This window comes from Barbus barbus (genome assembly GCF_936440315.1).
Source record: "Barbus barbus genome assembly, chromosome: 37".
Taxonomy (NCBI): Eukaryota; Metazoa; Chordata; class Actinopteri; order Cypriniformes; family Cyprinidae; genus Barbus; species Barbus barbus.
In genome coordinates this window covers 9987615-10015229 of record NC_136715.1, presented here as the reverse complement: position 1 = coordinate 10015229, position 27615 = coordinate 9987615, and the positions used below count along the sequence as shown (strand labels likewise).

General features: G+C 37.6%; 2 protein-coding genes and 1 pseudogene across 3 annotated transcripts; all 3 read right to left on the bottom strand.

Moving 5' to 3' along the window:
- Window positions 1-3292: 3292 nt before the first annotated feature.
- On the bottom strand, window positions 3293-10149 carry vegfd (vascular endothelial growth factor D; the record flags this gene model as incomplete). Its single annotated transcript, XM_079396915.1, has 6 exons — window positions 9999-10149; window positions 5675-5873; window positions 5395-5585; window positions 4850-4983; window positions 3609-3712; window positions 3293-3390 (listed from the first exon to the last, which is right to left on the bottom strand). Exons 1-6 carry the CDS (start codon window positions 10086-10088, stop codon window positions 3293-3295), a joined length of 816 nt encoding a protein of 271 aa, XP_079253041.1. The 5' UTR covers window positions 10089-10149.
- Window positions 10150-11044: 895 nt separating this feature from the next.
- Window positions 11045-22178, bottom strand: LOC306856522 (pirin-like). The gene is made up of 9 exons (XM_079395864.1): window positions 21879-22178; window positions 21675-21767; window positions 17553-17633; window positions 16069-16275; window positions 14601-14685; window positions 13645-13689; window positions 12911-12993; window positions 12747-12813; window positions 11045-12281 (listed from the first exon to the last, which is right to left on the bottom strand). The coding sequence occupies exons 1-9, from the start codon at window positions 21966-21968 to the stop codon at window positions 12163-12165; spliced, it is 870 nt and encodes a 289-aa protein (XP_079251990.1). The 5' UTR covers window positions 21969-22178; the 3' UTR covers window positions 11045-12162.
- Window positions 22179-22311: 133 nt separating this feature from the next.
- LOC306857179 lies at window positions 22312-27592 on the bottom strand (annotated as a pseudogene). Its single transcript has 7 exons — window positions 27356-27592; window positions 26562-26778; window positions 24802-25081; window positions 24363-24496; window positions 23805-24021; window positions 23460-23621; window positions 22312-22652 (listed from the first exon to the last, which is right to left on the bottom strand). The product of its transcript is annotated as an uncharacterized misc_RNA (transcript).
- Window positions 27593-27615: the final 23 nt, after the last annotated feature.

The following is a 27615-nucleotide window of genomic DNA, read 5'->3' as shown; positions in this document are numbered from 1 at the left end:
CTGTTTTCATTTTCATTTTAACATATTAATAGAACAATAGAATAAAGACCAAAGATTACCTGTTAGATTTACCCAAAACAAATTATATCTTATGTTTAACCACTACAGAGACATCAAGGCCAGTGGCAGATGTCAGAAGGACTAGCCGAGGTTATGCTCCTCTCTTCGGGATACATGAGCACTGAGCGCCCGGTGATTGTGTGGAGCTCATGTCTCTGAAATCGGTGAAGCACATTTTCAAATAGGCACTGTTTTTATAAATAAACCGCAGATTTGAGTTTTAAACAACTACATTCTCGCCTAAAATACACGCATCCAGTGTAGGCAGACTTTAGCTGTTGAGTCGCGGCGTGTCCGGTGTAGACACGGTGTTACTCACCTATCAAGAAGAAACAAAGCAACGATCGGCATCTGATCGCAGGCCTTCCGCTCCTTGAGTTCTCTCTAGCGCTGGAAAGCTGATCCGATATTTACACAGGTCCTACTTCTTGCCTTATCGTTCCGCAGATGTTTTCCTCTTTTGTTTTTTATCCGCCATCTCATTTCTGTCGTTCACTGAAGGCTCTCTCCTCCATATCATGAGTAGACATGCCCCTTACTGCTGATTGGCTACAAGTTTGTTTTGGTACTCAGCCCCGACTCAGTTTTCTAAAACGTTTTTGAAAAATCGCTTACCCTGCTTTTAACGCTTCATTAACGTCAGACAATTACTTAAGTAATATGATTAAAACATTCATAACTAAAAATAACTATGTAAACACCAAAACGCAAGTATTATTCGGATTTTACTACATTTAGAATAAGTGGTGAATAGTGGATATAGCTATATAATGCATCTATTGACAGAGGTTGCGCTGCTGAGGTGAGGTTCACGCACAGCCTCTCCAGGAGAAATCAAAACCTGCAACACTAAGAAACTCAGCATGCTGAGGTAAAAATTCAAAATGGAAAGTTTTAAAATTTAAAATACAGTTAGTTAGGCAACATCACTCAATGTAAACAGTTCAATGAGCAAATACAATAATATTAGGTCACTTAGATTTTTAATCACAGCGCATCTCAAAGCAACCATCCCATTCATTGCTGAATGATTCAGTGTTTTGAACAAATCGGTTGAGTCAAAGTTTCATTAGCTCATGCACAGGGACGGCGTAAGGGTGGGGGAACTTAGGACGATTCTAAGTGCCCGACGATGGGGGGGGCCCCCCGAGGGGGAAGCATGATTTCCACCGAGGGGAACGCTAGAGCCCTGCATTTCAGCCCAATGATGCATTTCGGGCCAATTTTTAAGTCATAGTTCAGACGCGGGCCGGGCCTCGGGCCTGTTTTAGGCTTCTCCTTATTTTTATATTTTAGACATCCATCAATTAGTGATAAAAAAAATCGTGCCGCGACTGTCAAGAGTGGCTCAACAGTGTTTAGAGTCCTGCAGCAGCAGCGAGTGCCGTCAGAGAGTTCTGCGTTCAAACCATAGACTGTAAAAAAAGATGGACGACGCGTCTCCGCTTCCTTCCATTATACAAAAGTGAAGCGAATACATCTCAGTATGGCTGCTGCCATCTTGTGTAAATGACGTCATTTGGAGCCTAAGTCTGCGCAGTAGAGATTCGTTTGGAGCCCGAGTCTGCGCAGTAGAGTCGTGGGGTGGAGCCGCGGAACCAAACTCCTGCCCAATCTCCTGCAGACCCAATCAACCGTAACGACACGCTCGGTTTTTATAGCATCAAATTACTAGCTAAAATCAAACTTACCACAAAAACGAACAATGGAACACATGTGTTAGATGCACAATATGAACGTTGGCGCACACACACTCTAAGATCAAATCTGTGCGTATGCACACTTTATAAATGAGGCCCATGGTGTTTGTGACAATTAGCCCCTGTCTTTATTTAATCAGTTACTATTGAAATGAACCATTCACTGTTGGATTAATATGGATTTCAGGTTATACTAAAGCTACGATGCTATGATTTTATGTCAATGACTCATATTTTCCTCTTTGAAAATGCTTCATGCTTTCAAACACTACATTAAAATAGTTTCAGTGGTCCTTGAAAACATCTCAGTCATAGGCCTATTTATTCAATTTGCCATTTTTTATTTGAACAGCTTTCATCTCCAGTACATAATTTGTTTTATTGTTGGCAGCATGCTCAGTTATGAACACATCAACTTAAACAGAGGCCTGGCCAATTCCTCAATGCATGTGGAGTAATGAAGTACTTCTGTATGTACACCATCTCGCATGTAGTCCTCTTGCGCCATGACGTGAACCCACACAGACCGTATTAGCCCACCAGGGAACATTTTGAAAAATTATAATTTATACTTAAATATAATTATTTTAGATATAAATTATATCTAAGAAATTCCACAAACATTCTTTAGGATGAAACATTGTCTTCAGTGCAAAGGAGACATTTGCCTCAGCTATCCTTTTTCATGTGTTCAAACAGAAAAGCAGCATTGTTTTTATATTTAGAAAGCTATCGCTGCCATGTTACTGATGAGATGTGTGAATAAAATGTTAATAAAAGTATTTCTATTTGATATAAATAGAGAGATAAATAAATTAAATGGTGTTTTGCAGTCTCTGCACTTGGCACTTGCAGATTGTCAGGGCGTTGTGTTCATGGTTGTTTTCTCTCTTGCAGCTGTAAAACAAAATATGAATGAAACGGAGTATCATTAATGAAATGGTATGAAATAGCCCAAACATCCCTCCATAGTTTAATATTTGCCACGAATCTTAAAAACATTCTATGCTTATAACTGAATGACAAGCACTTTACTTTGATCGCGAGGGAGTTGGGCATTATCACAAAATAAATCTCGACAGGGTGATCAGATTCCGATGTGGACTGGCATATTACATGGCTGTTTACCAAATAAATACATGGACATTAAATATTTGCTCTGAAATTGTTTTAAAATTTTATCTGTATATTACCTTAAGCAAAAAACAAAGACCCAAACAAAAAGTACAGTGAAATTATTCCCAAAGTCCTCTGAGGTTATTTTAAATACAATTGATAAATGAGATGCAAGATGGCACCAGTTTACATTTGGTGTGACTGACCAATCAGAATGATCCTTAGTGACAAAAAATTAATAAATAACATTAAATAATATTAATATTAATAAAGAATATGTTCAGGGACAGAAAAAACACTCAACGAAACTGTAATTCAAGTACTTCACTTTTCATTCAAACTTAAGGCCTTATATGCGTTTTAATATCCAATATTTTTGAAAATCGTTCTACCTTAAGAAGATTTGTTGAATCGTGTCACGTATGGTGTAATCTGTGTGTCCATACTTTTGGAATACATTCACATCGCTCTACGTCAATCTCACAGTCCTCCTCACTGACAGTAGACGGAGGCTCTGGTATAAAAAAAAATAAAAAGTATAAATAAAATGTGTTATCGCAGATGTAATAAATGTAAAAATTATTGTGGTTGTGTGTGCCTTGAAGTGTTTACATAGAATAAAAGTTCCTGCAATATAGCAACTAACGTGTAATAAAAAGTCACCGAGGCATTCTTTCGTTAGGCCAGAAAAGGAAGTGGCAATACGTGAGTTGAAATCAATTACTCACTGACCTTGTTTACTGGAGGGGTATGTCACACACCTCTCTGCCATCCAGTCCCATATTAAACCTTTGTTGCATAGCCTCTTGTCTTCTGGTTTACGTGTAGGAGAGCAACTGCATTTACACACACACACCCACACACACGTATATTATTATGCCAACAAGCTGCAGGCTCAATCTGTAATTTCTCCAAGAGCAACATTGTTGGCGATGATGGAGTCTCCAGCATGCACTAAACTTGCACCCTTTAAAACATCGAGGAGCTCACGTCCGCCCTTTGAACACAAGACTCTCATGATGTAGAGCTGAACGTGAAAGTTATCAATGCGTCGTCCTGTAACTAATACCGATCAGTACAGCGCGCAGTTTGCGGAGAAGCATTTGCGGTGGTCTGACTTAAGGGGATAGTTCACTCAAAAATGAAAATTTTGTCATCGTTTACACTCCCACAAGCTGTTCCAAATATGTAATAATTCCTTTCTTTTGTTGAACATAAAAGAAAATACTTTGAAGTATGTGGGTAACCAAACAGTTTCTGGTCCCAAATGACTCTGATAGTATTTTTTGAAGTTACTGAGGACCAGCAGCTGTTTAGTTACCCACATTCTTCAAAGTATTCTTTTGTGTTCAATAGAAGAAAGAACTTGTAGATTTTGAACAACCTGGGTAAATTATGACAGAATTTTCATTTTTGGGTGAACCATACGTTTAAAGTGACAAACATTCAGGGGGTATTCAGTTTTATTTCTCTTCTGTCCCTTCTCTACGCCTTGCCCTCTCTGCCTCGTGGAGTGACTGGAGGCTTGATTGGACTGATTCCCTCTTCCTGTCTCCATTTTTTTTTTGCCCTGATTTACGTCTCCCGGCCTACTGTCCTGGCTGAGTTTTGTGTTCTGAAACTTTAATAAATATTTGAGTTGAACCTGCAATTGAATCCGTGTTTTTCCCTGACACTAACAGCATGGCACTGGAAAAATAATGGTTGGGGCCAACATTTCAAGGAGTTTGATGTTACACAAGAGAGACCCAGCCAATTTCAGTAAAAATTCATTGCACTCAGTGTAAGTGCAGGGGAATGCTGATTGCCTCATTGATAACTTCATCCAACTCTGCCTGTTTGTAATCAGTCTTACATTTTCTAAAACTATTAACTGAAGAAACATATTAGCTATTATTGAATATTACACTGCATACCTAATATATCATGTCAAGGTTACCCCCAGTTTCACACAAACCTATTAATTTACTAACCTCTTCTTGTGCTTCTCATGAACATGTCTTCGGATCAGCGAATGTTCCTGGCACATACACTCAGTGTGATTGGCTATTTTCACCAGCACGGGCTCTGGTCCAGTTTTATACGGAGCCAGACTCACACTCAAAATCTGTGAGGAAGAGGATGTCTTTTACAAACAGTAAGTGGAACAGAATGTACACATTAACACATTTAAGGAGATAGTTCAGCCAAAAATGGTTGTTCTCCCTCATGTAGTTCCAAAAGGAGAAATTTTGAAGAATGATTCCGGTCACTTGTTTCCATTCATTTATAATCGACGGGTACCAAGGCTTTAAAACGTCAAAGAGGACACAAACGCACCATAAAAGGGGCCAATATGAGGGTAAATAAAGTAAATTACAGATTTTTTTTTCTGGTTGAACTGTCCCTTTAAGACTGTGTTTTGATTGTATATTGAATGAACTGCACATAATTTCCATATAAATGAACAAGTACAAACAAATTGTATTGGACATTAATTTGTATGTAATACCCACGCAATGCAATGAGTAGTGCTCACAGTTTTATTGACATAAGTCACACTTGTATTACGGCAGGTAACTCCCTCTTTGTTGCAGCAGCCGCCACACCTGAAGACAGAGACGCACGGGGGCTTAAAGAACACAGCCGTATTGGTGCCCAGCTCTTTTGCCACATCTACACACGTCTCTCTGGGTATACACTGTGTTTTCTTCCATTCGTCATCAATATCTGAAAAAAGGTACTTTTTAGGTACACAAATCTATGTACAGTACTTAGACATCACATGTTCGCAATTATGTTTGCATGAGGGTCTCAACCTTTTAGCATCTCTGGGCTGAACGATGCAGCCGCATAGCGAGTTGACCTGCGGTTCTCAGGTGGAGTGGTGTATTCAAAGTGCTTCAGCTTGAGCCTGCATCTCCACAGCTTCCAGTCCGGGTACTCGGTCAACATCAGAAGCTCATCCAAACTCCCAGCTTCCCTTAATTCCTGTTCCCACCTCTCCTGGTTTATGTCCTATGGAGAAATTCAATCTTGAATGTGAAAGAATGAGGGCTGCTGATTGTAATATGGATGTGCAACATTTTATAAGAATATGAGGCTTGCTGAGCAAAATTCAGCCAAAAGTATGAAACAGCACAGCAGGAAATAGAAGGATTAAAAAAGAATGCCCACAAATTAGAAACACCTTCTTTTTCAACTTTACAACTTTCTACAAAGACTTGCATCATACAAACTTCCTGCTGTCTGTGAGGTATGTGAAGTCTTGCCTTGCATGATAAAAGGCTAACCAGTGGGATATAACCAACAACACATTACTAGATGGATAGCACACAGCTACTAAATTCTTTATCGGTAGGCTAAAAAGAAAAAAAAAAGGCAATGCAATCAATGCACATTAAAAGGATAGTTTTCTTTCTATCCACTAGAGGTCAGTAGTGATAAACAAAATTTGGATTTCTCAGCAGTTTTTGGCTGTGTAAAGAATCAGTGTTACACAAGGGAAAGGATGCAGCTGTTCCTCATGTAGTTCTGCCACCAATGAATATGCAGTGTTGCATCAGACAGAACAGATCAACCCCAATATGATCCACAGTGTATTCCCTTACAACTTGTTGAAGATATATATATTAAACATTGACATGACTGTGCAACCTTCAGAATGGGTAAATGGAGCCTTCACTCATCATAAGTAGTTCTGCTGACTGGACAATTGCACACTGATTTTTTTTAGACCTAAGTGCTGAATTTCTCTAGATTTCTTAATCTCTAAAATTTATCTAGAGCTTCGTGCTCAGTCTAGGCTTGTTGTCAGGCCATAAAGTTAAAAAAAATTCTCTCAAACCCGCTTGTGTAGCCAAACACACGGAACACCCTCTGGCAGAGGCCCACTCTAAACAACTGGAACATACGCTCTATTAGCTCAGTATGGACCACCTGTTTAGAAGCTCAGTGAAGACACAGATCCCAGGGATTGGAGTTTGGGACGTGTGCCACCAATATGAACAGAACATCATGGCTGTTTCGCAAAACATGGATTGAATAACTACTAAGTACCTAGTGACAGCTGCAGAATAACCTTGACAAAGTCACAAGTGGTCACACTTTCAGTGGCCATTGGCCAGTGGCGATATTGATAACTAGAGAGTAGGGTAAATGGCGTGCAGTATAATGCCAATATGATGTACATTACATGGTTTCTGGTCATAGTCTGATGTTTCCTAATATTTTCGCTGTGTGCTCATCTGGCTACTTTTTAGTATCTCTTGTGTAACAATGCGAATCCATGCTCTTGTTTCATACAAACACAATGGGCACTGTCTTGTGACTCATCTTGATTGTATTGAAGGAGAATGTCAATATTGTTAGTAATATGTTTTTTTCTTGCTGCTAGGTAGATTTTATGCTGTGCAATGCTTTTTTTTCTTAAAGGGATAGTTCACCCAAACATGAAAATTCTGTCATTAATTACTTACCCTCGTGTCGTTTTAAATCCGTAAGACCTTCGTTCATCTTCAGAACACAAATTAAGGTATTTTTGATGCATTCCGAGAGTTCTCTGACCCTCCATAGACAGCAAGCATCCTTGCACGATCAAGGCTCAGAAACGTAGCAAGAAGATCGGTAAAATAATCCATGTGACATCAGGGGTTCAATTTTACGACGCTATGAGAATACTTTTTGTGCACAAAGAAAACAAAAATAATGACTTTATTCAACAACTCGTCTCCTCCGCGTCACCCTATAGTGTCATTTTGGAGAGTATCACATATGTAAATAATGTAAATGTATGTATGCAGATATATTGTTTATGTTCAGATCAAAGTGTATACAACATAAACAGCATATCCGCCTACGATGCTGCTGACACAGAACAGCTTACGCTGTTTACGTATGTGATACTCTCCAAAATGGCGCTATTGGGTGAGGCGGAGGACACAAATTGTTAAATAAAGTCGTTATTTTTGTTTTCTTTGCACACAAAAAGTTTTCTTGTAGCTTCCTAAAATTACGGTTGAACCACTGATGTCACGTGGATTATTTTAACGATGTCCTTGCTACGTTTCTGAGCCTTGATCATGTTAGGATGATGGCGCAGTGGATAAGACACATGCCTTTGGTGTGAGAGACCCGGGTTCGAATCCACTGTGAGACACCAATGTGTCCCTGAGCAAGACACTTAACCCCTAGTTGCTCCAGAGGCGTGCGACCTCTGACATATATAGCAATTGTAAGTCGCTTTGGATAAAAGCGTCAGCTAAAAGAATAAATGTAAATGTAATGTAAATGTAGGATACTTGCGGTCTATGGGAGAGTTAGAGGTCTTTCAGAATTCATTAAAAATATCTTAAATGTGTTTTCTGAAGATGAACGAAGGACTTACAGGTTTGGAACGACATGAGGGTGAGTAATTAATGACAGAATTTTCATTTTTGGGTGAACTATCCCTTTAACAGAAGCAGAAAAAGTATTGAATGATAGCATATGTGCATAAATCTTGTAAACAAAGTATTAAATGAGCATTTACTTTACACAATATTTGCTTAAAACTAAACCCAAACTATATCAGTACTTATTTCATTAACCAGCTGATATTATTTGGCTAAATGGGTACTTTTTGGTCAGCCTGGGGTGCATTTCCCAAAACTTTGTTAGCCAACTATGGTTGCGAGTTCTGCTGAACTTAAGACCATGGTTACTTTTGGGAAACACACCCCTGGTCAATACATTGGTCACCCAAGTTTACTCTTCATTCATGAAGAGCAAGAGTTTACGGAGTAGATCACACACACAGGAAGGACTGCACAAACAAACCATGATGTCTACCACCTCTCATTCAGTATTGAGAATATTGAGCTATGCAGGCAAAAACCAGCAGTTTTGTTCTACACACCGGGTGTGTCCCACAAAAAGGGTGAATAAAAAATGGCACTAGGGGCCGAAGGATTTCCAATAATGCTTTTATGAGATGGGAAAGCCACAAAGCGGGTGGAAAGTAAAACAGTTGCGGCTGGGATGGAGAGGGCTGGCACGCGATATGGAAGTCATCACTAGAGAAGTCTCGCATCCTGCTGTCGTGTAGTGGCATGATCTTCTATGATCTCTTCAATATGTTAGGGTGGAGCCATCTGCATTCACTTACCCATGCAAACAATGCAACAACAAACAGCAAGAAAGAGCGAGAGTATGAGGAGGGGTTTAAAAGGAAGTAAGAATATGAGTTACAACTGTTTAAAATTAATGAGGTGGAGGCCCCTACAAGGAAGAAGAAATGAGACGGATGAGAACATTGAGAGCTTAAACATATAAAGGCCCTACAATGCCTCAGGCTGCACTTGGATACCAGGCTACATGCCACACACTCACACACATATGCTAACACAGCCTCTTTATAGAGTGTATCTGTAAAAACTAATAGGATATTATGCTATTGCGCCACTGCTTGGAGCCCATAACCTTTCTTACACAACCTACCATTGATATACGCACACAGAAAAACAGATGAATGGCCTCAGCAGCTCTTTGGAAATTCTCACTAGTAGCCACTGAGTTCCCAAGTGTGAGTCCAGAGGAACCATCTATCTTACTTTGAAGACTGCAATTCTGAACATTGTCATTTACTGATTCAAGCCTTGCTTCACACAGTAACCTACAGGAAAATTATCGAGTTTGCTACAGCAGGAGGCCCCATCCTCTTGGAACAGCCCCCCCTCTTGAAAAATGTCAGTGAGGTCTCATGCTGTTTTATGGACATTCTTTAGAAATATTATTTTTTTGTCTTCCTTACAAGACTGAAGGTCATGAGTGCGCTCTTAAAAATAAAGGTTCTTTATTGCATCCATGGTTCCATGAAGAACCTTTAACATTCCCATTCCACAAAAGGTTCTTCACAGTGGATAAATGTTCTTTACAATTTTTAAATGCTCCACAAATTCTTATTTTGCAACCCAAGTGTAAATGGACACTCTGCATTTTAAAGACCTCACAATATGTCTAACAATTGAAAACCTATAAAAATGAAAACTATTTTCAACTAAACCTCAGAATCATTCAAATTTGACTGAGAACAAACAAAATGTCCTGAGGTTTTGGCTGCACTTGGTGTTCTACATGTCTGTAGCTGAGGGATGCCATACTTACTCTCTGGGGTCTGTAGGCGTCCACGGCCAGCATCAGTCTGACATACAGGAGTAACAACATGTGAAGTCCAGCACATTTCTGTGTCTTCATCCTGCTACTTACTCTCCAGGATACTGTCCAGCGACTGAGCAGCAAGGGAGGCCAGTATCCGTATACACTCACAAATCACAAAGCAGGTTTCTCACACTGGACCACACAGGCGCACCAATAGAGACCTGTCACAATGAGCTTTTCGGAGCCAAATGGGCTCTCCTCTTTAAAAAAAAAAAAAAAGAGAGAGAATGAAACATCAATCAGTGCTGGTCTAGGACTTAGTAGTTTTTCCTTTTTTCTGCGATTTTCTTTGATCAGGACAACCCCTTGATGCTGTCATCCGTCTTGGATCGGCAAGATTTGGCCCAGTGTCTCCACAGATCCAGATGTGTCAAACTATATGTTTGCAAAATCCGCCACAGGCTCACATCCAGTCTTCTACAGCCACCAGTGTATGCAATGCCGTCTGAGAGGTGTGCATGTCTGTCCCGTCTCTGTGCGCTCCAGTCCCACTCTGCTGTCACCACGTTTCCTGCTTGCCGACTTCCAGGCTCAGTTGCTTGCACACAGGAACATGTGGTTTTAAATGTGATCCAGACCTCTACAGAGGGCAAGGAGTGAAAGAGGGGGAGGAGGAGGAAGAGGAGGAGGGAAGGGGGGAACGGAGGCATGAAGGGAGGAGAGAGAGAGAGTGCGTGGAGAAGAGAGACTGAATCCAGCCAATATCCCACTTAAATGCAGCAAAGTGGCAGGATGAAAAACGAGTGGAGCTAAGCCGACATGCCCTTTCTCTTGTTATGTATGTGTGTGCGTCACTCTCAGGCAGACCCAACAATGAGTTTGTAAAACGAGTCGGGAATAAGAGGGAGCTTTACTGCAGCGTAATGGGCTGCGAGTACCGTTCTCTGCACCCACACTCTACGAGCTCTATCGGATCATCTGAATGCTTTTACTTTAAAAGCTTCAAAAGAATCTATTATCAGTGGTCCAAGGAATCTATTACCAGATTGTTTGTGTAGATTCTCAACATCACTTTAATCAAATGTTGATAAATTGTGTGGTCAAATGTAGATCTAAAAAGACACAGATGTTGAATAAAGGAAAACATGTTGTGATCGGATACAATGTGAACAGCCAGAGCCAAATACAAAAATAAAAAGTAACAATTTATTTCGATAGTCCACTTTAGACATTCTACTAACAGTAAGTAATTTTGCAACTACATGTCGACTAGCAGTCATTAGAGTATTAGTAGACTGTCTGCTTAATATCTTCTAACACTTTATTTTGATGGGTCCACAACATACTGCTTATGTCAACTTATTCTACTAACCCTAAACCTACCCTAACAGTCTATTAAGAGAATTCGTTGACATGTAGTTGCAAAGTTACTTATAGTTAATAGAATGTCTAAAGTGGACTATCAAAATAAAGTGTAACCAATAAAAACAGAAATAAATAGATTCAAATAAAAGGTTACTATTTAAAAACATTACAAGAAATACATTAAAAGTAATATATGACTTTGTAACAATCAGAAATATATCAGAAATAACTGGAGTAACATTTTGCATAGTGGCCCCAAAAATATTTGTACCCTTAAGTTACACTTAAAAAAAATGAATGTCAGTGTATTACATGAAATTATCACACCGGTATCTGCAAACAAATGATGTTAGAGCTTTTCTTTAACTTCACTTTTCTGAGCTGTTTTTGTATTTACTTTTAACAACTGATCCCAAGGTGATTTTTAGTGGATGTATAAAGTCAGTTTTCCTCAAGTTCACACAGTTGTACTAACATATGTATTACGACTTTTTATTTCAAACGAAAGAAATATAATCAGAGTTCTATTAAAAATGTCCTAGCTCTTCCAAGCTTTATAACAGCAGAGAATGGATTTTGAAGTCCAATAAAGTACATCCATCCATCATACAAAGTGCTCCACGTAGCTCCAGGGGTGAATACAGGCCTTCTGAAGCAAATCGATGCATTTGTGTAAGAAAAATATCCATATTTAAAACGTTATAAACCATAATCTCTGTAAACTGTCGTACTGAATATTAAGTTAAAGGCACAAAAAATAAACAAAGCACATAAATTCCCATACAGAGGGATCTTCAGGAAAAATTTAGAATTTTTGACCGATCTTTGATCGCCAAACTTTTGCCCTCTCAAATCCATTAGTGGCTGATCTGTAGTCTGAGATGGTTTGATCAATCTCTTCTTGTGTGTTCATGACAAAAGGCCCTGAAAAAAAACAATTCTCTGGTTTAAAAAAAAAAAAAAAAAAAAAAAAAAATATATATATATATATATATATATATATATATATATATATATATATATATATATATATATATATGTGTGTGTGTGTTTTTTTTTTTTTTGACAACGTGGGAATACAGAATGTTTATAATATAACAAATATAAATATATTAATATGCAATATTTAAATATTTAAATTAGCACTGTCAATTTAACACGTTAATTCAGTGCAAATAACTATAAAGACTACAAAATATCAAAATATTGCTCCTTTATCTATATGTCAATCATATTTGACACAACAATTAGATGCATTTTCTCCGCAAATATTTATATATGCAATACATTTATTTTGACTAATGAATAGTCAAGTCATGTAATCATACCCTTAATTCATAAATACTTGTTCAATTTTTTTTTTATATTACCTATACCATTGTAACTTACCATGCTGAACCACAGGTTCATTAATGGGTTCACCAGCAATTAACACAAAGTGAGACTTTTCAGCTGCCTAGAAATAATAATGAAGGGAATAAAGAGACTGAATTTATAGTAAATCTGACTTCATACAAAAACTACCAGAGTAGTGGTAAGAGGGGGGAAAAAACCTTGTTTTCCATTCTGATGCATTCACCATCTTCCAAAACCACTGTGTGGTGTGGCTCAATTGTTCGCAGATCATCGTCTGGGCCTGAGGGAAATTCAAATAGCCAGAATTTCACAATCCTATACAAATTATGTTATAAATGTAGACACACCATTGATCATTTTACATAACTAGACCTGGCCAATAACCCAAGGCTGATTCAAGGTTGTTCAAGACCAGATACCCCACAAACCAGATTAAATTAGGGAAAATGTCGGCAAGAGATATGTTTTGTGAGGCAAAGATGGTCCCACATATTATTCCACCCAATTTTGGAATAATTCCCCAAAAAAGTCTGGTTCTCAACAGTTGCTCAATTTATACTAAACATATTCCAAAGAACAACAGCAATATATGATTAATTTAGAAACTCCTTTGAAGACACAAGTAGAATATTTACTGTTAATGAATGTGTGTTTAATTTCCTACAACCTGGAAATCATCAAAATCAACCTGATAAATCAACTTATCAAACACTGCTTTGGAAAACTCATTTCTCAATGTGAGAGTTAAGAGTTACCATTGGCACAAGATCATAGGAATAGTTTAAATGTCTGTCAGATGTCCAAGAGAGAGAGAGAGGAAGTGAATAATAATCGTAAAGCACCTGCTCGTATTTCAAGGACAGAAAGCTGCTGGTGGATTTGCCTGCAGGAAGACAAAGTTTCTTTTTATTCAGTCTTCATTTGAACTCACCAGTGCGTAAAGAACCTGCGAGGGTGTAGATGAAAGCTGTCCAACCTGAGAAAGGAATACTACTATTAAAACATTGGAACCATAATTATAAAATAATAATAATTGTAGGGTTAATGCAGCTAAATTGGCCCTCATTCGAATGACTCATTTTACATGAATTGACCCTTTATGTACGATGGAACCAAAAGTCTGAGACCACTCTTAAAACATGTCATTTAAACACCCATTTACACCTTTAATAAAACTGGAAGATGTAAGCTTTAGATTTTTTTAAGCAAAAAAAAAAAAAAAAAAAGATAATACTCAATTACACTCAATTACAGAACATTAGACATATAATATAATAATATACTGCATTCGTTTTAAATAATGAAATAAACAAGAGATTTCAGGAAGTCATACTGCAACCTCACTGTGATTGAAATGATAACCAATCAAACATGTTCTTATCTCGATGTGATTGTATTGGCCGTTCTGAGGCTGTATTTGGACACAGAACCAGGACCAAAAAGCCTGACTCAGCTGCTCTAATCTGCGGTCAGTTTCTGATATTGATTCACAAAAAGCTTAATACTCATGCCAAAAGGCTTCACTATACCTTTAAGAGCATTTTAAAACTCTATACCATTTATACAAGCACATTTCATGGGCACTCAACTTGTTTTTTTAAATATCTCATATTTTGAAACCTCTCAAGATGAGCCAAAAGAAGAGACAATGTTGTAGTGACTCAAACTATGACTTAATTCCTACTGGAGTTAAAATAACACAGTACTGTCTTTTCCCAGAATTTTGTGTAAGGTATGAAGCTTCACCATCATGCATTTTATGAGGAAAAAAACACAGGAGAAAAATGCCACATAAACCATGTTTATAATGTTTGTAATTAACTTTGGGATTAGTGGAAAATAATAATAATTAAATAATCAGCAAGACATCTGATAATCATTTTTTACCTTTAGGAATAGGCTGCACATGCTTTGCACCTTCTTTCAGCACAAAGTCAAGATACATGGTTGGAGTTCTCGTGTAAATCTTTGACTGAAAACAGAAAAGGCAAGTAAGTACCACAACATAATATCTTGAAAAAGTTATGGTTAACAGCAGAAGACTACTGTGACAAGATTTTATGTTCTTTATTCATATCCATTTTTACTAGATTGTGTTATTGCTACAAGACAAAAAGCAAGAGAAATTGTTCAATATTGTTTAAATTATGAGCTCAAACAGATGTAAAAACATTGTGTGTGAGTTCCAGTGCATATCTAGTTCCAGTAAGCCCAAGTATTTGGCTGACCCACATTTAACTTTAACGCTGCATCCACCCCTCTGCCCTAGAGAAACCCTCCGGAACCACATTTTACATTTAAAACATTTTACAAAAACCCCTTCCAATGAAGCCTGCTCTGAATTTCCTGCTGTTGTCTGAGAGAGAGGGCAGAGGATGTCCTTGCAGCAGCAATTAGCCTGATGGACTCCAGTATCGGATTGTAAATCGGACGTTCTGATTGGATGGAACATTTACAAAGAAGTCGGCCGTTTGGATCAAACATTCGATTATAGCTGCTCACCACGACTCAAGGATCTTGTATTTTGTATTTCCCGTAAATCATAGATGGGACAGAGACAGACAGAAGCGTGGGTAATAGTCGTAATGTGTTGATAAATGGATGCGCAAATGAACATGTTTGCGAAATGATAATCAGATGCAAGTGTCAGGCAAACGGAGGCGTACTGACTACTTTTTTCACTCAATAGTTTGCTTCAAAGAGTTTAGAATAATTATGAGGAGCATGTTTTCTATCACCTGATAAACATGAAGGCCTTCTGACTGGTAAAATCATCCATATTTCATATTAATGCTTAAAACTACTAAGAGACATTTTAAATCCAATAACCTTTTTAAATCGTTTTTGAAGGTTTTGGCATGCTTACTGAAAAAAGGGATATGAATATAAACTATGAGGAAAAGAAGGAGAAACTGGGCTCCCAAACAAGCACCTTTGCTCTGTGAAGCACTTGTGCGAACTACGTTAGGCTAGAAATGACCTTACTCCAAGTTTGAACAGTTTTATTATTAATATAAAATAACATCAATAATTGATAATAACTGAATCATTTGCGTATTAGAATGATTTCTGAAGAATCATGTGGATTGAAGACTGTTGGAATAAATTACAATACATTAAAATCGAAGAATATATAAGAACATATTTAAATTTATTTAAAGTTATTTTAAATTGTATCATAGCAAATTGTAATAATACCTCACAGTACTACCTTTTACCGGTGAGCATAATAGACTTCCCTCAACAATCCCAATATATATATATATATATATATATATATATATATATATATATATATATATATATATATATACAAAACTTCTCTCAGATCAGTAGCTTGTGTTATAACACCTACCTTTACTCCAAGAGCTTCCCCTGAGATGACGTTCACAATGACTCCATCTTTGCTGGGTTTGGGAATCTCTTTGCTCTTCATCTCCTGGTACTGAGGCTCTACCATCTTATCTGCACTTTTCAAGTTCACCCAAAGCTGAAGGCCATGAATGCGTCCGTCCGACACAGGCATCTCAGCATGAATTACCCCACGACCTGCCGTCATCCACTAACATAACAGAAAACAAAGAACATGAAGTGAGAACAAATACTAAAGTTTTATTCCATTCTATTCCTCATGGTAGACCTATCTGGTAGTAATTGCCAATAAACAGACTAACCAATTGGTTCAGGGTCTTTGCGCACTGGTTAATGTCATCTACATGTGGAGCATGAGAGATCTTTATGAGCTTTTTCAACGTAAAAATGAACCGCTCCAGTTTTACAACAACAGCTTAATAAGCCTAATGGAGCACTTTTCTTTCACCTCTTCCTTTTTCGCTTTCTCTTAGTGGAAATTTCCATTCGTTCTGAGGTTTAGAAGCCCCTCTCAGGGAGACACTGGGTACTAGGTGGTTTGAGTTATGGAGTGAAACAATCGGCAGCTTTTTCCTTCTATGCGCTACTGGTATTATCAGGGAGTCCCTGAGTGTTTGATGGTGAGGCAGTAGCCCCGGTAGCTGGAGGTTAGGTGCGAGCTGTAGTTAAAGGAGTGAGGCCTACAGACATATTAAAGGCCCATTAAAACATTCCCTCACTGACCCGGGAGAAATTGAGACAGCTTTATGTGTCATAAAAACACAGGAAGTGCCCTACGGGTGTAAAAGCTCTTAGTCCATTTGATGAGTGTGTGTATGCGTGGATACAACATCCTATTAAATGTAAATACATTTTATTAAAGCTTAATTTTAAATTATTTTAATTTGCAGCCATTTTTACAGTTAGTATATAAAACAATAAAATGGTGGCTTTCATTCCATCTATAATAGACTTGCATAAGTGTACATATTTCTGATGTGTTACTTTTAAGTAAAAGGTGTCCCACTTTATGTTAGATGCCCTTAACTACTATGTACTTACATTTAAATTAATCATTTGATTCAATGCACTTATTGGGTACATGTTTTTACATTGTACTTATATTTTAAAAATACCTGCATGTAGTTACATCTGTAATTAACTTCTGTAATTACATTTATAATTACAATGTTTCCAATCCCTTACACATTAGCCCACCCTTAATCCTATGCCACCAAACCTGTCCCAAACCTTACCTGTATCACCTCAATAACAGCAAAAGTGTTTTGCAATACAATATGTACACAATAAGTACATTGTACTTATTTTTTTATAGTTAAGGCCACCTAATATAAAGTGGGACCAAAAGTCGTTTTAAAATGATATTAGACATGTAATAGACATGTTTAACAAACAGTTCTTTTCCAATGGCAAAATTTCACATGAAAAAAAGTTCAGTGTTGATTAAATTACTACAAGGTGTTCTACCTGAAGATCCCCAGGTTCTAACTTCCCGCTGTGACCACAGGAGTCTTCATGGGCTGTTACTCCACTCAACAAGTATGTTACCTGTGCAAAAAGCGAAAACCTATTAAACCACATACAGCATAATGAAAGAACATGTGAAGCCATTTGAAACACAGGGATGAGATTTAAGATTGTAGGTTTCTGATTGAAAACGAAGCCATTTCTTGGGGAAATATTCACACAAAAGACAGTATGGAAAAGTAATCAACTTGACGTTAATTAAGAGGAAAATATACATGTCAAAAATCATACAGGTGAAAGGTGAAACATATTTCAAGGGCTATGTTTGCAGAGTAGATGCAAAACGTTTATGATTGAGGGATTTTGGTAAAGCCCTGATGGACTATAAAGCTAAATGCCATAAGCAGATACATCCTAGTCTGTGACATGGAAAATAAAAAGTGTTAGCGGGTGATAATCTAATGAACATTTTATCTGTAAATATTTCTGACACAATTACGAATACACATATTTTTCGAATGTCTAGGAAAGGTCTTTATGCACCATAAAAACAGTCCTTCCAGGCCAAAACAGAGCTAGAGGCTAGATGCTAATGTGTCATAATCAAAATTTGCATATAATAAATAAACATCTTTTCAGTTAACAAAATCTGCCTGCAGCCGTTTCCGATTTGTACACTGAAAAAGCAAAAATTAATGTACATGGTCAGCTGAGGTGGTCCGACATACAGCGTCGATGGATTGCATGCCATCTCCCACACAGACTATGCTGCTCTCAACAGGATACGGGAGGCAGGGTAAGAGGTCAACATCTGACCCCTCGGAGGCTTGCTTGACCCGTGGCCGCAGGCAGCCTGTGATCTGCAAGCACAGCTGTGATCTGACGGTCAGGTGACTGTTTGCGAGCATGTTTGCATGTTTCAGGCAACAGAGGTCCAATTCAACTAAAAATGCTCATAGAAAAATTAAACCTCTAGAACTTACAATGAGAGCCTAAACTCGACGAGCAGATTGGACATTTATCCTTCACAGTCTTGTTTTAATTTGCATCTACCCTGACTAAAGTCCATTGTATATTGTTTGTCTGTGTTATATACTGTGTGCCTGCAGAACAAATAACCACTCTAGAGGGAATAAATATTTAGCCAGAATTTGGCTTTGGAGTGCTCTCATAATGAGTCACTTTCCAGCAAATCTCGAAATACAAATATTACAAGAAAAATCCATTCATGAAGGAAGGTGACACATAGTCAGACTCATTCTCTATAGTGAATGAGATGAGCGTATATCTGTGCAGATGGCAATAGATGACACCAAGCTGTTTAAGGAAACAAGTCTAAATGATTTCCACAGCCGCACAGACCCACTTTCCATAGGAACAGTTTATGCCAGACACATTGTCAAACTGTAAGTAAACAAATGAGTACATCGGATGTTGTAAATAAATAAGGAGACAAGAAGGCTGAGTGGGTAGGTCAGCTTTTCTTTAGTCAAGTTTCAGAAAATACTCTCAGGACCAGTTCTGGCCAAAATACTGATATTTTAAAGGAAGCGTTTTTAATGACAATACATTCTCTCACAATTGAGTGAACAGTTTTTGAGTACTTAAACTGCCAAAAAACGATGGGAGTGGTTTACTGAACAATCTTTGTATGCTCGACAGCTTTGTTAAAATTGCCTTTTTTCTGTTTGGACAGAAAATTATTTAGAAATTATGATTAATGATTTAGTAAGTAATAGCGCTCAGTTGAAACTGGTAGTTCACTATTAACTAATCAATAACTACTATTTTATATATATATATATATACACACACACACACACACACACACATACAGTGCCCTCCAAAAGTATTGGAACAGTAAAGACAAAATTGCTCTGTTGGCTGTGGAGTCAAGACATTTGCAAATATGATTTACAGATGAATATGAGACAAAATTACAGAATGTCACATTTTATTATTGGGTGATTCAACATAGATGTTTTACCAGCTAATATGTTCAGCACTTTTAGAGTTTCATCCCTCTATCTGATGTGAGCATAAGTATTGGAACAGTTGCCTCTCAGGTCTTTCTAAGTGATCAGCTGTGTCCTGTTGCATTAATTCTTCAGATATTAAAGGCAGGGAATGTGTTGTATCAGTTATATCCATTACTTCTGCATTCTGAATCGTACATTCAATGATGACACACAAACCAGGATGAAGATGAGGGAGCTGACTTTAAGAGAAAAGCAAGGAATTTGGATGCTAAAAGAAAAGAGGAAGTCAATTAGAGCTCTAGCAAAAACAAAGGGCATGGAGAAATCAAGAGTTTGGAAACCACCAGCGACACCAGCAACTAACAACTACCTGATCGGCTGAGAAAACAACAGTAGTTGATGACAGACAAATCATAAAAGCTGTGAAAATGAACCCTAAAAGATGTGTCTGTAAAATCACCAACAACTTTCGGCTAATAATAAAATGTGACATTCTGTAGTTTTGACTCATATTCATCTTTTAATCATATTTGCAAATGTCTTGACTCCACAGCCAACAGAGCAATTTTGTCTTTACTGTTCCAATACTTTTGAAGGGCACTGTATATATATATATATATATATATATATATATATATACACTAACTACCAAGAACTACTGTATACAGGTTCATAATTAATGTGAATTATGCATAATGTATAATTATTTCTGAAATGAAGATCATGGTATCCACTAGTAATGACTCAAGCACTATCAAATCCTTCTAAAGGAACTACTAATTACTTGGATCAGTATTCTAAAGTGAAAAGCATCATAACTCCCTAATATTGACTGACGTCATTGTAAGCGTTTGAATATATGTAAGGTTTTGGATAGTAATGACTGATGTGTAACTACATCCTTCTGAAGAAAACTCTCAAAAGCTTACAATACAAAATCTTTGGTAATACTTGAGTCATTACTAGGTTACCATGAACTTTACTTTAGAATTAATGATACATTATGTATTATTCATTTCAATTATGAACCTGCATACAGTAGTTCTTAGTAGTTATTAGGGAGGTATGAAAAATAATATTTGCTGATTAGTTAATAATGAACTACCACATGCGACTAAGCTTTATCACTTACTAATTCATTAATCAGCGTTTCTTGTTAGTTACTAGTAGTTACTAGAGTGCTAATATTGCGTTACTCATGTGTTCTTGTGTAGTTATTCATTAATGATGGAACAGTATTCTAAAGTGTTACAAAAGACTGCACATTTTTAAAAGTGTAGGCTATGTGCTAAAAGTGTATTTTGTCAATGTTTTGTATACATACAGTACAGAAGACCTCAAAGCGAAAATGAACTAAAGCCAGTTTGGGTGACTATAGTGTGAACTAAAGCCTGTTTGGGTGACTGTAGTGTGAACTAAAGCCTGTTTGGGTGACTGTAGTGTGAACTAAAGCCTGTTTGGGTGACTGTAGTGTGAACTAAAGCCTGTTTGGGTGACTGTAGTGCTAAAAACCTGTGAGTCCCTCTAGTGGTCAAAGACGTGTCCAATCTATTATTGCAATGGGTCCACCTTCTCCTGTTTTAACTCCTTTCAAAGTGTGTTTTTAATTTAAATAAAGTGAATGTTAACGATTCTCAGTGTCATTATTTAGTTGAAAAAAAAAATTAATAGCCTGCCTTAATTATTTATATGAGTACTAAGTACTCGGATTATAACTGTAGATAAAAGTGCAATGTTGTCACGTTGTACTTGCTACTTTTCTCAGCGATGTTTTGGGTGGACTAATCACAGCCGCCTGTTATTGCAGGATAAGAGTTCTAGTTTCACAGAAAACAGATTTCCATTTGTTTGTCATAAAATGCTTATGTATTTAATAGAACTACGCATTTAAGTGTACAAATTATTTCGTTAAACAACAATACAAGTGCTGAAATTGGAAGACATCTCAATACGATATGTGTCTTTTTGAGCCGCCACGCGCCTCCTGGCGGAAGACTCTGTTTAGACCCAACAAGAAGTACACCGCCATTCACTTCAATTCATTTCACCTGACTGCAACAATTCATGGATTTAACAAGTGTAGCCCTTTCCATTACTGTAATAATTCATAGTTGACTCTTGACTGCTGGAAAATAACGTTTACCGTTTCAAATCCACGATGAGGATGATCAGGAAAACCCGCTGGTTTGGCAATACAGAATTCATCCAGCATCAAGAAAGGGTCGAGATTCTTCAGCTGTAATAAAACAGTGTGTTTCATGCAATGTGTCACCGTGCATTTCAAAATAAACAAAAAACGAGTTTCATGCGTAATACAAAAATGCTAAAAGCAGCAATGAAAACTTGCTTCTTTCCGTCCAATACTCCGGCGAACTCGAGCCCCGACGCCTTCAGACTGCTCCACACTCAAAACGACCTCAGCAACTCTTCTAATCATGATAAACACCTTGATATCTCCTTATAATCCCAATATTTTGCTTCAGTTCTCAGTTTGTAAACTCCCAAGTGCACCAGAAATCGAAACGAAACATTTATTTATACACAACTCGGCACTGCAGTGTTATTCGCTCTCATAGTAAATCTGGATTCACCTGTGACAGGTGTGTGTTTTATATGTTGGCGTTTTGGGTTTGCCATGGCTTCCTACACAGGTCACAGTCCCACTAGAATATGATTATTTAAAGGCGCAGTGCAAGTCACAGTGACAATGCAATATTTTGAGCCACAAAGAGTGACTATGTATTTATTATCACTGTTAGTTTAAATGAGCCCCAAAACAAAAGTTAGGTCATTTATTTATTTGTCAGCTTCATATACAGTGTAGCATCTTAAAATGTCATTTCACAGCTGTTCTCAGCATCTCTCCCTGTAAATGATTCTCTTGTACAGTCAGTTTGACACCTGAGACTGCTGATCTGGTTCCCTCTCTCTTTGCAGGTGTTTGTATTTAGATGTTACAACCACATGAGGCCGTGCATATGTGATATGTACTCTTCAGTGCAGGTCTTCTCCATCCTTTCTGATGTACTCTCATCCAATCCACTGTGTTGAGACATGATGTCTTTGAAAATGCGTATACTCGCAGCTTGACCCCTGCAAGGTTCACTGTATGAGGCCCAACCTGTGGATATTTCAAATATTTATTACCTGTGCTGATGGGAATGTTATCTGCAGCCTAAATCATAGTTAGTGTGCAGGTGTTATCTAGAAATGACTCATAGTTGATGACTCCCTCACATGTTTTCACCTCATACTCATACCATACCATGTTTTCATAATACATACAATACATAATAAAGTCTGTTATGCATGGCCAGCACTCCAGAACCTGTCAAGCAGGAAATGCTTAACTTTTGTAGGCCAACAGTATTTTAAAAACCTACAGTATCGTATTTGATACACCTTTCTTAAGCTTCTAAATTATCATCATGATCAAAAATGTATTGAAAAACCTGTTGTACACAATCTACTACATGCCTTCTGTCATCTATTGATAGTTCATACTTTTGTAGCAAGTTAAAGGCTTTTAGGTTGTGGTACGCCTTTCTTTTTTACTATGAATTCTTTATATTGTTAGTAATATTTCAAGATGAATCAACTTAGGTATACTTAATTACCTATACATTATTTTTTTGAAAATGTTACAATGTGACTATCAAATATGAAACATCAGGCTTTTAAAGACCATTTGTTTGTGTATCATGTAATGCATTTCATTAAATGAAAACTACAAAGCTTTGATTACGAAACTAAGGATTTATGAGCCACAAATGTCTGATGTATCAAATATGATATTCAACAAAAAGGGTTAAACGTCTGGTCTATATTACCATGTATACAGTGTAATAATGCATTTATATTTGTGTTATGTTGAACCCCTGTTTTAAAATGTTGGTTAAGTACAAACTTGAAATGTCCACTTGCTCACTTGAATGGGGAATTTTGTCATGACGTCAGAGAGTAAAGGGTCCTGGGTAGCATCCAGTTTGCAGCCTGTCGCCAGCCAAATCTTTTCTCCACCCCATTGTTCGCCACTGTACAAGGAAACCCTCCAACGCTGTGATTGATAACACCATTTAGCTTCAGCCACCTCGGGGTAAAGACATTTACCCCAATCAGAAATCCAGTAACTTGGTTTGCACTGCTGTAGACTCTTTGAACTTAGATATTTTTTGCACTTTGTGCTCAGCTGTCAATGACTCATGACACTACCACTACCACATACCACTTGAGCATAGCTGCCTCACAATATACCCAAAAGTTCCTGGCACACCTGGCAATGAGCTCTGATCAGGAGCTGGCCACTCTGAATGAACTCTGGTCACTGCTCCTCCTTTCCTGGCTTGTTTGATCATCGCTAGCCTTTTGTGAAGACTTCTTTCATTATAGAACTGCCTTAAGTAGGCTAGGCCATCCATCTTGATCCCATGCTCAATGTGGGAATATCGTCCAATCAGACTCTCTATATCCCCGACGTCAAACTGCTTAAGCTGAGAGAGAGTAAAGTTTGTTATTTTAAAATAATTAATTAATTAAGTAGAGGTGCTGATTTTTTGCTTCTTCGAGCTTGAAGAAAGAGGGTTGGCAGGATTCATTTGATTCTTCATATATCTGACATAATTTCTACAATGGGCAACATCACCTAGAGCACCTAAACATTCCATGTCCATGTCCATAATTTATTTGGCAGGTACCAGGTTGCTAATCTCAAAATAAACCCCTTCAGGGTGATACACAACCCCTAAACTTTGTATTGTTAGGGATTATTTGGCAGTTATGATCAGTTGAGTTTACATTTTCCTTTATGTAGCTATGTTTACACTCGATTTACCTGTAACTGTTTACGTAAGACCCAAGTCACATGGCATGCACCCTGCTTCAGTGCAGTTGAGAAAATATGGGCGCTGGTCAGACCTCCACCAACCACCATTACTCTCTGACCCATCTGACACACAGGAGGAGAACCTGAGAAAAAGAGCATATTCGTCGTCTCACATTATTCAAATATAGTATGCATTTAGTAATTTTTTCCTTTATATATGGCTAATCAGGAATTGCTAGTTTAGTTTATTTATTTATAGGGGCAGTGCACATTAATGAACATAACTGTAAATGTGCCAGAATTAGTCCAAAAGGCGATTTTTCATCTGTAGACCCTTGATAGAATGTTAAAAGGTCACCCTAAAAACAAAGACAGAACATCACACATAAACACATCATATGGAGGGAAAAAGAAAACATTTAGAACATGCTAACATTTAGAAACTCACCTGAGAAGGATTCACTCATCTTTTCATATGTACAGAAGTAATGCATGAGCTGCACTGTGTGTTGTAGACTTTCCTCCGGGTAACTCTCCTGGATTGCCTGCACCCAACATGTGATGTTTGCCATCTATGCCCTGGAAGGTGCAGTCACCATGATAACTGTTTTTGCCTCTATAGTTTCCCCAGTGTGTAGCATCACCTTGAAAAACTTAACCTTGCTCTCATCCTCAGTTAAGACTGGGATGATTCTGTCCACTGTGGCTCTGATTATGTAACCCATAATCTATTATTATTTCATAGTGCATTTATAATTCAACATTTAGAGTCAGTTTAGTATTAAAATACATTGCACTTAACATTCTAAATGAGACGTTTTATCATGTTATAGCTGAAACTCAGTTTCCCATAATGCTCTGAGCATCATGCAGAACAGGTTTTCTTAATCCTTAAACAGGCAACGTGCACCACAGGATACAAATTCTTTAGGCACAAGGAAGAATTTTTCATCCAAAACTGTTGTCAATATCCCATCTGAGGTTGTTTGGAGTATGGGGGTCACGTGTCATGGAATTTTCAGTGCTTGTTTTGTCAGTTTGACCTAAAGCCAACATGTCCTCCCATGGGGCTGGACATTCAGAAAATGTAATGAGTAGGCATATGTGACCCTGGACCACAAAACCAGTCTTAAGTTGCTGGGGTATATTTGTAGCAATAGCCAAAAATACATTGTATGGGTCAAAATTATTGATTTTACTTTTATGCCAAAAATCATTAGGACATTAAGTAAAGATCATGTTCCATTAAGATATTTAGTAAATTTCCTACTGTAAATATATCAAAACTTAATTTTTGATTAGTAATATGCATTGCTAAGAACTTAATTTGGACAACTTTAAAGGTGATTTTCTCAATATTTAGATTATATAAAAAGTGTCATGAAATGATTTTTTGCAGATCATTTTCCACTCTTGCCTGTTTTAGGGTTAATACCAGTAGTGCTGTTAAAGCAACTGTAGTTTTGTGTATTTTTGCGACTTTAGTGCCCCCTACAGTTAAGTGTGTGCATTTGTTGCTGCCGTGAAGCAATCCACCCTTTTCGCGGAATTTCGTACCCGCCCACCAATCTTGGCCATACAAGAACAGCTGTTGGTGAGGGAGCGTGAGAAAGAAGCCAAACGAAGCCATTCGCCTTATTAGAAGTTAATGTACCATCAGAATGACTTCCAGTTTGATTGATTATACTTAAAAAAAAAACACTTATGCTGGGTACACACCACAAGATAATTGGGCTGATTTTGGGCCTATTAATCCCCTTCAGACAATCCTAGGTGTGCCGATTATCTTGGTGGTTCTAAAGATTATCTCATCAGATTTTCCTGTGGTGTGAGGTGTGTTAAGAGTGGCTGAATCTGCTCGAAAGAATGTCGGAGGCGCCACGATCGCGAATCGTAAATATTCAACATGTTAGACAACATTTTGTGAGATTTCAGGTGTTCACAGTTGGGACTCTGGTTGAAAATCTATTGGTGTGTGCTGTACTGTCTTTGTCACATCGCGGCACACCACACACTATACGAGCAGAACGGTTAAATCTAGGATTTTTTTGTCCTCATGTTTGTGGTTTCTCACATTTTGCAGATCTTATAAGATTTTAAAAATCTTTTAGTGTGTACCCAGCATTACATTTAGTTGCTTTAAAACCAAGCATTTCACAGTCGGTTTATTAATTGTTAGTCAGGCATTCTGTTGCGTGATGCTCAGAACTGCTCCTGGAAGAAGTCTATACTGAGCTGTGTTCCTGGAAGACTGAAATACAGGTTTTTCTGTAGGCCGTTTGTTGTGCTAAGAAGCTTTTTGTGCTTCTTTCCCCAGGCGATTGTCGTTAAAAAATGCATTCTCGTCCTGAATATAAATTTTCTCAGGTAAACAGTGCAGCTCATCCTCTCGAGTTTGCTCCAGCACAAAGTCCTGCAAGGCCTTCTGAGATTGTACACAGATGCACAAACTATTAGTCCTTTTGATAGACAACATCATTGTAATGTTTATTTCTTGGTTTGCATTATTGTGTGTACATTGTTCGCATCTGACCATCTGTTCATCTGTTGTATTTTCTTACAACAGAGTACTAACATTTGTTATGCTTTAAATCAGGGATTCCCAAACTTTTTTTGTCAGCCGAAGCCCTTCGACCTAAAATATTTACTTCAAGTTTTCTTTTTCCTTTTAAGATTTTAAGTTAACATTTCAATAGTTGAATAACACGCTGTTCACGGTTCTCTGATGTTAGTTAATTGTCATAATTGTCAAATTATGTTTAGGTAAACAAACTAAATATTTGAGCATTTTAGTAAATGTTTTATTTGAATTGTTTTTCATTTAAATTATTTATTTAGTTTATTTTTCCTTTTCTAATCAAATTATTTAGCTTCTCATAAACTTGCGAACCCTCAGTTTGGAAATCACGCTTGAACTTTTTCGAAGAGTAGAGTATTTCAAAAGCACACGTTATCCAAATGGAGATGCAGACGTCAACACATGCTCTCCGGTGCTAAGTTACCTTGTTAAATGGATCGGTGTGAACCAAACCATAACCAATCTGTTGTTCTTTTCACAAACTGCTTGACTCGCTGATGGCTTGTCTCTTTTTGCTTTTGTAGCGTACACTTTTAGCTTTAGTTTTGCTCAGCTGAATTCCCTGAAGGACGTCAGTGCTAGATTGGCAGAGAGGGTTTGAGAGCAGAGTAGCAAGGGTTAAAGCATGAGGACCTCCTCCAATTATTAAAACATCCAACATCCCTAAAGAGAGAGAGAGATGGA

Bases quoted from the DNA above. Each gene is read 5' to 3' on its own strand.
- LOC306856522 (XM_079395864.1), bottom strand. From the start codon at position 21,968: ATGATTAGAAGAGTTGCTGAGGTCGTTTTGAGTGTGGAGCAGTCTGAA. The intron at 17,634-21,674 runs GTAAACGTTATT...CTTTTTGCACAG, and splicing joins CTCATCGTGGATTTGAAACG to GTAACATACTTGTTGAGTGG. The intron at 12,994-13,644 runs GTGAGTTCAAAT...AATTTCCCTCAG, and splicing joins CGCAGGTTCTTTACGCACTG to GCCCAGACGATGATCTGCGA.